At 37.4% G+C, this 14593-nt stretch overlaps 2 protein-coding genes across 5 annotated transcripts; both read left to right on the top strand.

The window, feature by feature from the left end:
- Nucleotides 1–467: 467 nt before the first annotated feature.
- Nucleotides 468–7162, top strand: LOC148325818 (mitochondrial fission factor homolog A-like). 2 transcript variants are annotated; one of them, XM_088312096.1, is made up of 7 exons: nt 468–614; nt 2249–2470; nt 2635–2804; nt 4453–4538; nt 4647–4817; nt 5796–5871; nt 5950–7162. In XM_088312096.1, exons 2-7 carry the CDS (start codon nt 2254–2256, stop codon nt 6079–6081), a joined length of 852 nt encoding a protein of 283 aa, XP_088168222.1. In that variant the 5' UTR covers nt 468–614; nt 2249–2253; the 3' UTR covers nt 6082–7162. The 2 variants fall into 2 exon arrangements, with proteins under 2 accessions (XP_088168222.1, XP_088168221.1); XM_088312095.1 differs by having other exon boundaries at nt 2632–2804.
- A 393-nt stretch (nt 7163–7555) lies between these two features.
- Nucleotides 7556–14373, top strand: LOC148325817 (putative flap endonuclease 1 homolog). 3 transcript variants are annotated; one of them, XM_088311243.1, is made up of 11 exons: nt 7556–7674; nt 8561–8627; nt 9222–9324; nt 9765–9819; nt 10896–10957; nt 11051–11187; nt 11496–11556; nt 12132–12263; nt 12333–12478; nt 12550–12694; nt 13637–14373. In XM_088311243.1, the coding sequence occupies exons 1-11, from the start codon at nt 7593–7595 to the stop codon at nt 13691–13693; spliced, it is 1047 nt and encodes a 348-aa protein (XP_088167369.1). In that variant the 5' UTR covers nt 7556–7592; the 3' UTR covers nt 13694–14373. The 3 variants fall into 3 exon arrangements, with proteins under 3 accessions (XP_088167369.1, XP_088167370.1, XP_088167368.1); XM_088311244.1 differs by having other exon boundaries at nt 7563–7638; XM_088311242.1 differs by lacking the exon at nt 7556–7674 and adding an exon at nt 7687–7894.
- Nucleotides 14374–14593: the final 220 nt, after the last annotated feature.

The following is a 14593-nucleotide window of genomic DNA, read 5'->3' as shown; positions in this document are numbered from 1 at the left end:
TTTTTTTAAATTAAGCAAGTCCGACTTGACAATCAGCGTGTATTCTTTTGTTTAGCGTGAGCGTGGGCGTGGTCAATTTCGAGCACATTATTGTTAGCAGCAAGTGCATGCACGCTTTGAAGAAAAAGAAGAAGAAGATCGAGGGCAGGGGGAGAAAGTCCGACATGGTAAGTGTCTTGACCTGGACTTTTGGAAACCACGCACATAAAAAGTCACCATGTGGACATAAAATTCAGTAAGTAACATAATATGTGTAACTATGGTTACATATGTTACTGCCCATAAGGTGACAGTGAACTCGCTAAGAATATGAATGTACGACGGTGTATTTAGTTTTTTCGTTTATTTATTTATTTTTCATTTATTCATTTATTTTTGCTAGAACATTTTCTATTCCAAACAAATAATGTTGGGAATTTGATTGTTGCCACCAGTTCCATCCGGCGCGCAGCTCGTTCAACATTTTCAAGCGCACCCATGCGACCATTTAAAGGGGCGTTCCTTTCATTTGCATTCTGTTCCGGGTTATGCTTATACGCTTCTTAGCGTTTCGATACAAGCTGCTATCTGTTTTGACTAATGAGTTTTTAAAACTCCCGCACAATCTACGAAAGGTACGTCGTCGTTGTGCTTAGATGGAGTCAAAAGCCTCATAAAGCCTACGTTTTGGCTCGCCTGCTCCCGCAAGTGGCCAAAGAAATGGTCGTTATGCGTACCGCTTATCTTAACTGTTACGTTTGAATTAACAACATCGTTTTTGTGTGTATATATGTGTGTGTGTTATGTTTGTCATACTTAGCGTTCATGTGTGCTTTTGATCGATTGACATCCAAATCCTTTCTCAGACGTCGAGGTCATCGTGTGGCTTAGCCTCCGATTCAATGTTATGTAATTTGATGCAGAAAAGCGTGACATGTCTTTAAATGGTCCCTAATGCTTAATTTTGTTGAACTCTACTGCTCGTAATGTTTGGATCTCTTTTGCTTTTCTGTAAAATAAATATTTATGGATAGATCTTGTTTAGCATACATGCAGAATGAGAGTACAGGATACAGACTCGTCCAAATAATGTATACAGATATCGGTAAAATCAAAACTTGTATAAATATTTTAATAACTAATTCATTAAGACGTGCAACAATCATATTTGAGATTTTGACTAACCTTACCCAACCATTAGTTCCACAGATAATTCCATTGATTGCTCTGCCAATACACAATTCTAGAGCTAATAACACTTGATGAAAAAAAGGCAAACAAAACGGCAGAGAAAAGAGAAATAATGGGTGGTGTGATAAGAGCAAATCAGTGGAGCAGTTATTTTCAGGAATTTCTCCGCCCTTTGTACTTACTTGCCAGAGTGAATGACCCAACCAATGGCAGAACCTACCGTAGTTTCTAAATCTGAAAATTAAAAACCACAAAAGTGTGTTCTTCATGATTTGAAATGAAAACAAGTGAGTTATTTCCCACCGATTTTGCTCAATGAATTTCTGCTCCCGTAGCAAGGCATACAATTTTTATAATTTTTTAAAATCAAAGTTATGCTAACTACATTGGCACAACCATGCGGTCCCACATTGGAAACACATTGCCAGAAATGCGCACCAAGTCTTTGGTCTCACTACAGTACGTTTGCCGTGATTCTTAGACAAGAAAGCAGGAAGTGGTTTTAGTTCCGGTATGATGTCAAAGTATAGATAAATACGTTATATAATTGGTTTATCATATGAATTGTTATGATAACTGTGTGATTGACATACACATGGCCCAAATAATTGGCAGGACCTCAAAGTGGGAAACAACAAAGGTGCTTGCGAAAATCCACCGGGACTCAGCCCACGAGGCTCAAAATTGGGATTGCTCCCTTTTAAACCGTGACTTCTGGTCTCCTCTTCACTGGCTGCTCAACGACTTTTGGGATCTGGTGTTCTCCTAGCCTGAACTGGAGCTTGTCTGTTACTTACAACATACCAACTTGCAACATCGTCAGAAAAATAAATACCGGTACTCAAGTAAAGTACAGATACCTGAAATGGACTCAAGTGCAGTGACAAAGTATTTATTACAACTTTACTTCCATCGCTCGTTTTATGAGGCTAAATGGTGAAATGCTAGCTGAGCATGAAGTTGTCTTTGTGATCACTGTTGACGCCCAAAATACCCAGTCACTGTCCCTGTATGTTACACAGCAATAATTTGTGTGTTTGTCTAGTCTTCAAATGTGCGTTTGCGTTTTCCTCCGCAGGCTGCATGAGTGGGCCGTCGTTCACCTCACCTCCCGCCGAGGTGGCGGAGATAAACCGTATCCACTATGAGTTGGAGTACACTGAGGGCATCAGCCAGCGCATGCGCATCCCGGAGACCCTCAAGGTGGACTCGGGAAACCAAAGCGGTTCTTTGCCGCTGCAGCAACTTCTGCATACCCACCCAACTCTAATGCAGGTTCCTGAAAGAATTGTCGTAGCAGGTGAGTTCAGACGTGATTTACGCAATGGCTTTCTGTGACTCTTCCAGTCTCTCTGCATCTCTGTTGCAATCTGCCGGTGACACTCTAAACTCTTCATTTTCAGACTGCTTTTTTTATTTAATTTTTTATTTATTTATTTTTTTTGCCCATTTGCTGTTCAGCAGGTGACGGTGATCCTCAGTTCTCTTGTCCTCGAGACTTGGACTTGATTCAGTCCATCCCTGCTATGGAGCTCCTGGACATGAAGGCCCCACCGCGTGTCCTTACGCTGTCGGACCAACCACTGGACTCCTTGGAAACTGACCAAATCAGCAAGAGCAACCCCAGTCATGCTGTAAGTCAAATCTTGGTTTTTCCTCATTAATTTGGGTCACAGGTGTCAACAAGGTCTGGTTGGTTTTGACAGAAAACGCAGAACAACTTTTGATTTTATTTTATCAAACACTTAACGTAAGTAAAATTGACACTTTCTTAATTAAAATGCAAAATGTCTGCCTTAAATAAAATTCTTGCGGTAATAATTACTGAATGAGATTAATATAGTGCAAACTTGGAACTTTTTTTTTTATTAACTTTAAACTTTTACAACTTTATAAGATCACAATAAAAAAAATGAATTTTATTTTATTTTTTTAAATCATGCCCACCAGAAAAAAATTGTAATCAATTAAAAAAAAAAATCTATATATTGTCCAGGCCTAGTGTCAAACTGAAGGCTCCGGGGCCACAACCAGAACACCACATCATTTTATGTAGCCTGCTAAAATGAATCATGTCTATCTAACTTAATGTTTCTTGATACAAATCGGTATCAAAATTGCAAATTCTCTTACTTTTAAGTGTCTCAAAAAATAAAATGAAAATAAAAATCCTAGTTCTTTTAGTTTCAACTACTTGCCGTTTTTTCACAAACATGACAAAGAAGCTGAAGCTAAATTGGCTGCACGCGTGACCCCTATTTTTTTTTTTTAATACAATTTCATTTTTTCAAACGCTCTGCCACTAAGACTTAGTGACTGACTGACTGACTAAGCCAAATGCAAATTTGCACCTACCCAATTGGAAGAAAGTGGTTCCCGTCAACTGTGTATCATTTAGCTCACTCAGTAGTTCAGTCACTTTCCACTGTGTTCCTCCTAATGTTAAATGACTGATGTGTCAAATGTTTTTAGTGCATAAAGATGTAGTTTCAGTGGTATAAATATTCCGCACTTTTAATAATCTTGAGATATTACAAATGTTTTCATTGCATTGCAGAAAATATTGGATCAGGACTCTACACAACTATTCAAGTTAATTAAATTCAAAGAAACAACAAATAACCAGCAACATCAAACCAAAAACCTAGTGTGCATCTATCATAAAAGACGATTTGATTCGTTTCACGATACATGAGGTGTGTTCCAATGCAAGAACGGTACCTTTTTTAAAATGTAACGTTTTGGTTTGGTTAAATCAAAACCGATTTTCTGATTCAAATCGTTTTTGCTATACCCCTAACATTAAACAAAGGAAGATATTAAACTAAATTATTATATACATTTCCTCATCATAAAATAAACTAAAACAATTGACAATAATTCACCAATGAGGCAAAAAAAAAAGCTGCTGAGACTTGATCCACGTTCAAACTAAAAAAATGTTCTCGGAAGTTGCCACGACATGAAGAGCAGCAACTATTTCTTTTTTATCCTCTTTTCTTTGTTGTTTGGACAATACATGATTATCCTCGGTAGAAAAGAAAAAATATGCTCAGGATTTTTTACTTTTTTTTTTTTAATGAGAATCTTTCTATTTTGATTGAAGTGCACACAGCCATTCTGGGCAAGAAAACCGTACTAAAAGAATGTGGTGGGGTCAAACTCATTTTTGTAGCCAGGTTCTTCAGTAAATTTTTTTAAACACAACCCTAACGCGTTTTTTTCTGTTTTTGTGCCTTGCCTCAATAAGTTTGGAAACACTAGATTGCTTATCATTGACAGGCTCAGTCTCGATCACGAAGGGAACGCGGTGCCAGTGAATGCATATCTGGTCGCCATAGCAGTCAGATTATCAGAGGTGATGTAAGGTGAGAATATTCTTTATATACTGCTTATGCCTTTTTCTGTCTCTTATTCTCTTAATTTCTCCAAAAATCTCTCCCCTTTACCATTTCTCTCCACTTACTCTCTGACAGTGTAACACCTTCACCTTCTGCCCCCCCAGTCCGCATGTGTCCGCCTCTGTGCTCCCCTGAAGACGCAAACATCAACTTGTTCACAACAGCAGGCTTCCTGTCCTACATCCAGTCCACCACACGTCGGGCCTATCAGCAGGTCCTTGAATTGCTGGACGACAGCCACCGCCGGTGACTTTTTTTGTTTGTTTTTTCTTCTCCCCGCAGTTTGCCGTTTAATTTATTCCTAGAGATGTTAATGTGTCCATCCATTTTCTATTCTTGTTGTCCTCAGTAGAGAGAGGTAATAGGGAGCGTATATGATCAGATTCTTTTAGAGCATGGGTGGGCAAACTTTTTGAACATTTAATTTTAAATGAAAATGAACAAAAGCATTACGACAAAATATCTGTCTTTGACACACCACAGTGTTTAGAAAATAAAACATTAACGAGGTTTATTCATTTAATTTTTTTTTTAAGTTCAGCAGGCCGGATTAAAAGGTTTAATGGGCCGCATGTGGCCCCCGGGCCATAGTTTGCCCACGCCTATTCTGGAGCCTTTTTTTTTTCTAACACATTTTTGTGCTTTTATTTCAACTCTAATTGGGTGTGGTCTATGTGATATGTTTTTACAATGCAGTCGCATTGGCAGATAGCTAATACGGTGGTTCCTTGAGACAGTAGTTTAATTCATTGTGAGATTATGCTTATAACTTGAAACACTCATATCGCAAGACATCTTTCTCGATTAAAATGAAAGGAAACACCATTGATCTGTTCCAGCCTTCCCCCAAAAAACGATCCCATTTTTAAAAATACAGCACTTTATATTTTACGCCCTAAAAACATACATGAATGACATAATTAAATACAATGTAAAAAACGAAACTTTTAACCTTATTTTTGTTCAATAATAATCAGCTGCTCATTTTTTTGTGCACAACATGAGAGAAAGAGAACCCACAATCAATGAGAAAATACCTTCAAACTGATAGGAATTTACCAACATGCAGATGGCGCCAAGTCACTTTTCAGTGTTTGCACAAAGTAAATGTTTTCTGGGGCTGCTTGCTACATCTAGCATGTTTCAAATTTTGTGCAATAGTTGGGTTGGATAGGCGAAAAGGTGACTTGTAATGTTTTTTTATTTTTTGTTATCATCGCACAGGACACACCTTGACCTTGCCTTGGATATGAATCCAGATGAGTCTGGTTTAGTGGACGCCTCCTCATTACGCCGACAAGTATGTTCAGTTTTATCATATCATACATGCCGGTGCATCCCAGTCAAAAAGCCTCTTTCAATTTGTGTGATCTTTCAGATTGTGAAGCTTAACCGTCGTCTACAGATGCTGGAGGAAGAAAACAAGGAACGCTCCAAGCGAGAGGTGATGCTGTATTCTGCTACTGTTGCGTTCTGGCTTATCAACACCTGGGTTTGGTTCCGCCGCTAAAAAAAAAAAAAATGAATAAAAAAAATAAAATAAAATAAATGAAATACATGGATAATTACAAAAAAAATAAATAAATGCAGAGCGCCACCCAAAACACATGGCGCCAAAGTAATGTCTTGTTACTGACAACTTGGGAATTCCCCTTTAACATCAGAAGGCAACCACAGGAATCAACTGCATTCCATAACATGCTTTTATGGGAAATTATTGAAATTCAGATTTCAAAATGTACATACTGTACAGCGACTGTGCTGCATTTGCTTTGTAGTTACTTGTTAATATTATCGTTCAAGGGGTGAAAGTGTGATTATGTTGCATGTATTCAAGTAGAAATATTTGGATCTCTTTTGCCCAGTGATACCAATATGCAGTATTTTTATTGTACATGCTACTTTTTCTTTGCGAGTCATTTACACTGTTCAATCAAATATTGTATTTCACTGGTGACTTTTTTTTTCAAAATCTAATCATTACTTTATATAAGTAACAAGAAATATTTTGGAAACCCTATCCAGAGGTATAGTGTAAGTGAATATTCTTGTCAAAGTGTAATTTAAAAAAAAAAAAAAGCTAAAGATGCCATTAAATTCACACTTGAATGTTTGTTGTATTCTGTTTCAACTAAACATCCATGTACAGTAGTGAAATAGGGCATTGCTAAACAATTCCGTAAATATTTTTTTTTCTTTACTTTTTGCAAATTACATAACTTTTTAGAGGGTGTGATGTCAATCATTTGCTTCTCAGGTTTGCGAGACCTTGAACTATCGGAACTTGCTTTCCAAACTTTGACCTGGTGTTTTCCACATTTTTTTTTTCATCTTTTCAGTCATCATGGACTCGCTGTTTCTCTAATGGTGCTTTGTAGATGTTTATGTAAAATCTAGATGTACCGATATTTAATTCTGTATTTATTGTTACAATGCAGATCAATAATGCAAGTTGAGGGTATAGGTTTTATTTACTTTTTCCTTTTTTGTTCTGTCTATCTTACATTTTAGTTAATTTTTTTGGGAAAACCTCACTACATTCGTCGTTGATAAATTATTTTTGCCTTAATAAATGGCTGTGATGACCATTACGTTGTTCGTGACCTTTTTGTGCAATGTTGCTCTCTCCTGTTCGGAATGAGCATTACTCGGAGGAGGGTCCAGAGTTTGCTGGCTACCGGACATCCTCGGTTAATTACGAAGGCATTTCGAGGTTACGAAAATGCGATTACAAATATTCTACTTGGGCTATATACTTACAATATATCGTTAGATATAGACTGCGAGGCGATGCGATTTACGTAAACAACTCCGAGAATGTGTATTCATTTGAGGCGAATAAAAAAAAATATGTGTATGTGTATATATATATATATATATATATATATATATATATATATCATGAACAAAATATTGTACTTGGTTTTGAATGTAATTATCGGGTGAAAAAAAGTTTTCCTGTTATTACCAGAAGTGACGTCACGTCTCAGATTCGTTGCTAAGGGCACGGACGGTGAGAGGATGGGGATCATTAAATTAGCAGATCTGATCCGATTGGAAGCTCCCGGTGCGATTTCCCACAAAGACATAAGTGACTACACGGGTAAAAAGTCAAAAGCTACTTTTGATCGCTATGTGTTGTCTTTTATTGGCACGGTTCTCCATTGTTTTTAGCCACAAGCTAACTCTGCTCATTTACCTCGCTGTCTTTCTTTTAATCCGTGGAACCATATTTAAAAAGCAATATCTAATTTTCGATGAGCAAAGTTTATTCCGATTTCATTTATTACTTTTGTCAAATTCAAGTAATTTCGATCACCACGGTGAGTTTTTCTTTTATTAACAGATGTGTACCAACACTTCTGTCCATGTGTGTATGATTCTATCAATGAATGGGCCACTATATATGCTGGTTCAATTTGAATTGTAATTTAAACAATCCTTTTCCTCGCACTGTTCACATTTTGACATCACAAGACCAAAATGTCACCTAACAAGCGATCAACAGTCGCTCCCTCGATCGCCATTGCGAGGAAGGCTGCAACTGGGATGCAGTGAGACTGGAAGACTCGCAGAATGTCGTTGAAGTGGACTTGCTTGGGGTTGTTAATGCCGCACACGGCCTTCATTCATTTTGCCATTCAGCTGCTTGTTAGGGCACAGCAAGTTCTAGAAAAAGTGAACAGCTTGACATTCAAAAGTTCAACAAGAGGGAAAGTTAATAGTGTGTTTTAGGTTCACCCAGAAATCTTAAGCAGTATCTTCATAGTGTTTATATACAAACAAAATCACATATATTAATAGTAACATTTGGATACATGTTTATGATTGAACAATAGTGACACTATCGCGCCAGAATTAATGCCGTGTTTGAGTATGCGATGACATTGGTGTGATTTTGGTCTTATTTGTATTCAATGTACCGTACATATAGCCGCAACAGTATAGTAATCAATTAATGCCATGGAGGTTGTGCTCACTCTCTACAGGCAAGATAATTGCCTTGGATACATCGATCGTGATGAACCAGTTCCGTACAGCAGCACCATCACTCAAGTAAGTTTCATGCAAACTGGAAGATCAATCTGATTGAATATGTTTATGCTGCATATTAAAGTATCGGTCCAACCAAGATGGCCCATTTTTCACTAACGAGCTCAATTTCTATATTTTTTCTTCAGGAAACGGAAATTAGTTATTTTATTTTTTATCCAATCATTTTGGAGAAATTAGGAAATGAGTGAAGACTTGAAAACGCCTACTTTTAATGAGGAATCTGGCCATCCCTACACTCTTTCCATGTTTCACTCCCTTCTGAGACTGATTTCAAACTCTCCATTAGAAGTCATTGTACTATTATTGCTTATAACATCCGAAAACGGTGATGATTTGGCACCAAAATTCACGTGGACATCCCTACCTATGACCACTTCAACATATCAAAAGTATTAACCTATCAGTGGCTGATTTATATGAGATTGAGGAACTGTGGATGTGAGCAGAGGTACATAGATCATGCTGAGAGGCCGCGGCAATCTATGCCCGCCTGCTGTTAATATAAGTGCCAATGTTAACGTCAGTGAAGCATCCCTTTAATTTAAAGCAATACAATACATGGTAAAGTATGTTGCGTGTCTTTGCTGTCTGCAGCCCGTTGACCGGTCTCTTCTTTCGGACACTTACGTTCCTGGAACACGACATAAAGCCTGCATTTGTTTTTGATGGAAGACCTCCAGAAGAAAAGATCGCTGCTGTAAGTTACACAGAGGCTGTGTGTTGTCATTCAAGTTAGGGCTGGGCAATGAATTGGGAGTTATTCGCAATTTAAATTGTGTCTTTTCACAATAATGAAAACATAAAGAGCTAATAACAATAATTACTGTGCTGATTCTGAGCAGTGTGGTGTTGATGCAAGTTCCTGCATTGTGAAAGCAAAGCACCCGATATGCCCGTGTTGCTCACAGAAAGAAATGCAATTCTGCCCTGCATACTTCAAGACGTTTGAAACGCACAATTAAATTACACCAATAAAAAAAAAAGTGAGTAATGGGTAATTATGTTTAATTGTGATTTCAATATTAAAATAATAATGGTTATTGATTTTCTTCCTAAACCACCTAGTCTGAATTCAAATTGAAAATTAAGTTTGAAAGAACAATTGGAGGCTAATTTAATTTTTTTTCCCCTCCGCAGCTTCAGAAACGAGCTGAGGCATTAGGTTGGCGCTCACCCAACCATTTGGGCACAGGTACAGAATCATATATATATATATATATAATGTATGTATGTATGTATATATAATGTATGTATGTATATATGCATATATGTATATATATATATATATATGTATATATATATATGTATGTATAACATATTTTTTTAATTTCTTAGTGTTTCTTTTTGCTTCACTGCTTCCAGTACTTGTATGTGGATGTATTGGAATAGCAAAGATAGCCAGATCAATTCCTTTTGTTTTTGTTGTATACTGAATACATTTGGGTTTCACATCAAAAAGATGAATATGAGACAAAAGTTCAGAATTCCAGCTGTTATATAAATCCGCCCACTTTTCAAGTGAGTAAAATCACTGGAATAGACATTAGATTAACTTAAAGTGAATAACATTTCATATTTTGGTGGCATAACCTTTCCGTGTAATAACTGCGTAACGCCTGCGACACATTGACTTCACCAAACTGTTGCTTTGTTCATTTGAAATGCTTTGCAGGCCTTTACTGCAGCCACTTTCAATTCTTATTTGTTTCAGGGGGTTTCTCCTGTCAGTCTCTTCTTAACCAGGTGAAATGCATGCGCTATTGGGTTGAGTTCCGGTGATGGACATGGGCATTCGAAGACCCTCCACTTCCCCCCTGATGAAGTGCTTTGTTCAGTTTCCAGTGTGTTTGAGTCATTATATTGTTGCATGATGAAGTTCCTCCCAATTAGTCTGGATGCATTTTTATGCAAAGTGACAACTTTCTCTCCATCCATAGCTCTGTGGTTTGCTTAGCAGTAAATGCAGTTTTCACAGGTGACACCCAAATTCAAAAACAAACTCTATCTAAGGTTGTCGCAATCAGTCTAAAAGGCAACACCTGAGCAACTGGATACACCCATCAGCCACCAAAGGTGTTTAGTCCTGAGCTCATACATCTTGATTTAAGCCATAATACCTTTTGATCTAAAACAGAAATGTATAGTATACACGTATACGAAAAAAAATTAAAAACAACAACAAAGGAATTGACCTTGTCGTTTCAATGCTTTTGAAGAAGCCATTCTATATTTATGTCTTCTAAAACAACATGTTTTTCCTCCATCCAGCATCACTCCAAACAAAAGACTCTGTCCATCTCTTGAAGCTTCTGGGTGTACCTGTGATCCAAGTATGATCATCATCATCATTATTTTCTTTCTCTTCACTCACTCACTTAAGGCACCCCCCCCCCCCCACCCTCCTTTTCATTGGCTTGTTCCAGGCTCCAGGAGATGCTGAGGCCTTTTGCGCTTGGCTGGTGAGAAGAGGGACCGCGCAATCCGTGGCATCAGAGGACATGGACACGTTGCCATTTGGAGCAAATGTTCTGATTCGTCAGCTGAACGCTAAAAGAGACAGGTAATGTTCTTTAAAGGAGAGTTTATTTGCTGTTTGCTACTGTCTCTTAATTTTTCAGGAAAGTCATGGGCATTTTTGTACAAAACCTAAAAAGATATTCTAAATTCTATGTTTTGTAACATTGCCACTTATATAAAATCAAGCAGTGTGTCTGGGTACTTCTGTCGCTATGGTGATACTATGAAATAAAGTGGAAAGCAGTGACAGTATTTTCAGGTGACACAGTATCATGCATTCCAAAAAAAAAAAATCTGGCTTTCAGGGGCATACTGTAGTGTAATTACAATCAGTGCTTTTCTCATTCACAGTGACATTGTGGAATATTCTTTACCAAAGTTGTTGGAGAAGCTCCAACTAACTCACAAAGAGGTAAGGGATCACAAACTTAACTTGAGAAACCCAGTTTAGGCGTTTTTCAAGTTAAGAGCGTTCACTTGATCAATATTTGTATTTTTTTTTTTTGCTTTGAGTTGTGTACAAAAATGTGAGTTATAGGCAAGCTTCAGTTTCAGTGAAATGAAATGGAGCAATTAAGGCACAGTAATGCCCTTGCATGTGGGCAAGGAGAGCCACACTGGTCAATGTGCTTTGAACTGAACACACAAATAGAAAATGAGATCAAAAGGAGTTGTCAGCCACAAAACACGCTCAGATGCCGCACGGAGACGAACCAACACCGGCATCTCTCACTCACTAAAAAAATGTCCATTAAAGGCACACATCCAACACATGAATATTACAGAATGTACAGTAATTAATTACACTTTATAAAACCATTTTTTTTACATTGTCTTTTGTTATGTTTTTATGCAGTATTATTATTCTTTCTTAAAATCATATAACAAAAGAATTAAGTCAAGGTACTACTGCATTTACAGTCTGATTTTTGTTAAGCTTTCAGTGCACTGCTCATAATTCATCAGGTGCTTCTTTTGCTTTCCTAGTTTGTTGACCTTTGCATCTTGCTGGGATGCGACTACTGCGACAAGATTGCAGGTTTTGGTCCAAAGAGAGCTCTGAAACTCATCCAGAAGTACCGCACTATTGAAAATGTCGTTCTGCACATCAACAGAAAGGTGCGACCTTGTCAACCAAGCTACGATATGAGTTCTTTCAAAGATTTTTAATCTCTTGTTGCGCCGCAGACACATCCAGTACCAGATAATTGGAAATATGAAGATGCACGGAAGTTATTTCTGGAAACACCACATGCAGAAGTACCTGAGTTGATGTGGACTGAGCCAGACGAAGAAGCTTTGGTTAGGTTTCTCTGCCAGAGCACATATGTCAAGTACGCATCTATAATGGTATTTTGCAAACAATTCCTGAATAGTCACTGAATGTCTGCATACATGTTTTTAGAGAACAACGCGTCCGTCATCGGATGGAGAGATTTCGGCAGATTCGGGAGGGTAAGCGGAAGCAAAGGGAGAAGGAGACTGCGGCAGGACAATGGAAGCAAACTCGGATGGATGACTTTTTCAGAGTTCTTAGAAAGAGGGAGCAGGTGAACCATACGATCACTTTATTGCTTATTTAAATGAATCATTGAATGAATTAAAAAAATGTTTACTGAAGAAAACATTCATACCAATTTTACATTAAAAATATTTTATATTTAGATACTAAATATATTGTGAATTCCACGTGTAGAAACCACGAAAAGAGTCGAACATAGTGCATGCATTTTTCAGGTTTGCAGCAAATACAAATACAGTAAAATACAGTTGAATGCTGTTTTTTTTCTTATTAAAGAAAATGTGTTGAAAAAAAACCCCCATCTTTTTTATATTTTTGGTGGGTGTGTACAACGGATAATTTCTATTTCCATTCATTTCAATGGGGAAAGATGACATCAGTTATTATTGTTTTCCGGTACAAGCATGACTATGGAACAAATTAAACTCATATCTCAAGGCGCCACTGTTTTGCATTGGAACCATGTCGTAGCCAAGGACCTTTGTTGAAATGAGGAGGGGACCTTCATATAGTCAGGCCACAGCATTATTTTAAAATAAAAAAGTGCTTTGCCGCCATCTTGTCGCATCTATAGGCAATCACAAATGTTTTGGGCTGGGTGCCAGTTACTCGCAAATTTATGATATTCGTGCCGTGGCTCAGTACCTTTCACTGTCATAGTGTACAGTATTTGTAGATTTTTAGGTTCATAGCATAGTTTCATAAGACACATTTGAGCGTTTCAGAAAAAAAAAAATCACGAACAAGAAGAGTTGCTGGTTATCATGACCTGGATGGCTGAGATTCTTCAGGGGAAAAAAAAAAATCACAATTTTAACACATTGGTATTTTTTTTTTATTGATCCAATCAGTTAAATGACTTCTGCAATACTTCTATTAGGCCAATGATATCTATACACTTTGTATTTGTTAAAACCAATTTCCATAAACGAGGGCTGTCCTAACAATTCTTTGCTCTTTCCTCCCCCAGCCTGTAGAATCTGCAGAATGTGGAAGCAGCAAGAGAAAGAAACCAAAATTGAAATGAAGCCATCAAATTGTTAGGACACGTGTCAGCCATTGAAGAAGTCTCACAATCATGTGTAACACATTCTTTATTTTATTCAATCAAAAGGTTGTGCCTCATTTATATTTTGAAAATGTATTTTTTCACCCCAACATAACAAAATGTTTAGTTGTTTTATTTCATTTAGTGCCTTGAAAGGTAACCGTTAATTTTTTTTTTTCAATAGTTGTGCTATTTGGAATGTTTTCGAAAAGGTTCTTGATCACGTAGGTCGTCAAATAATGAGTGAATTGAGGACTCTTGTTTTATATGGGACCGGTTTTCTTAAGTGATTGGCAAAATGCCACTCTGTGAACATTTTTAAATCAAGCATCATCAAGCTATCAAGAAAGGCAGAGCAAGTAGTGGCTCACTATGAAAGAGGCCAGTGTGATCGTTGTCGGAGCGGCTTTTCCGAGGCCAAAAGAGACAGGGGATGTCTCATCGCTAGGTATTCAACTAGCACCTGTTGTGTAATCACTGCCAAGTCGACCACAGACTTGAATTATGTTAGTCGACTTTTTTTATTTTATTTTTTTCCCAAAGGGGTTCAACGAAGATGTTGAAGTCTGTGTCAAAGAAGATGTTTATTTTAATACTCATTAGGTTGTACTAAACATTGTTTGAATTCTGAAAAGCGAATTAAAACAGTGTTTAATCAATTTCTTCGTTGGTATTCTTGTGTGATTGAGTGAAGTTGTTTGGCCCAGTGATTTACAACCACTGTAATGTACTGTGAGAGCTCATAAAGTGTGATGCAGGAAATGATCCAATTTCACTTAATTTTTTAAAATATTTTTTTATTGAGCACAAATAATGTATCTTTGTTCATCTAGGCATAACTGCTCGTCCACAAGTCGATGCGCTTCCTTATGCTTCATC

This window comes from Idiotropiscis lumnitzeri, chromosome 12 (genome assembly GCF_059441095.1).
Source record: "Idiotropiscis lumnitzeri isolate Australia: NSW breed Sydney's pygmy pipehorse chromosome 12, RoL_Ilum_1.0, whole genome shotgun sequence".
In the NCBI taxonomy this organism is placed as follows: Eukaryota; Metazoa; Chordata; class Actinopteri; order Syngnathiformes; family Syngnathidae; genus Idiotropiscis; species Idiotropiscis lumnitzeri.
This window is presented reverse-complemented; position numbering and strand designations above follow the sequence as displayed.

Excerpts from the sequence above, each read along its gene's own strand:
- LOC148325818 (XM_088312095.1), top strand. The coding sequence starts at position 2,254 with ATGAGTGGGCCGTCGTTCACCTCACCTCCCGCCGAGGTGGCGGAGATA. Across the intron at positions 2,471-2,631 it reads TGAAAGAATTGTCGTAGCAG|CAGGTGACGGTGATCCTCAG; the intron begins GTGAGTTCAGAC and ends TTTGCTGTTCAG. Across the intron at positions 4,818-5,795 it reads CTGGACGACAGCCACCGCCG|GACACACCTTGACCTTGCCT; the intron begins GTGACTTTTTTT and ends ATCATCGCACAG.
- LOC148325817 (XM_088311242.1), top strand. The coding sequence starts at position 7,705 with ATGTGTTGTCTTTTATTGGCACGGTTCTCCATTGTTTTTAGCCACAAG. Across the intron at positions 10,958-11,050 it reads TGGGTGTACCTGTGATCCAA|GCTCCAGGAGATGCTGAGGC; the intron begins GTATGATCATCA and ends GGCTTGTTCCAG. Across the intron at positions 12,479-12,549 it reads TGCCAGAGCACATATGTCAA|AGAACAACGCGTCCGTCATC; the intron begins GTACGCATCTAT and ends ACATGTTTTTAG.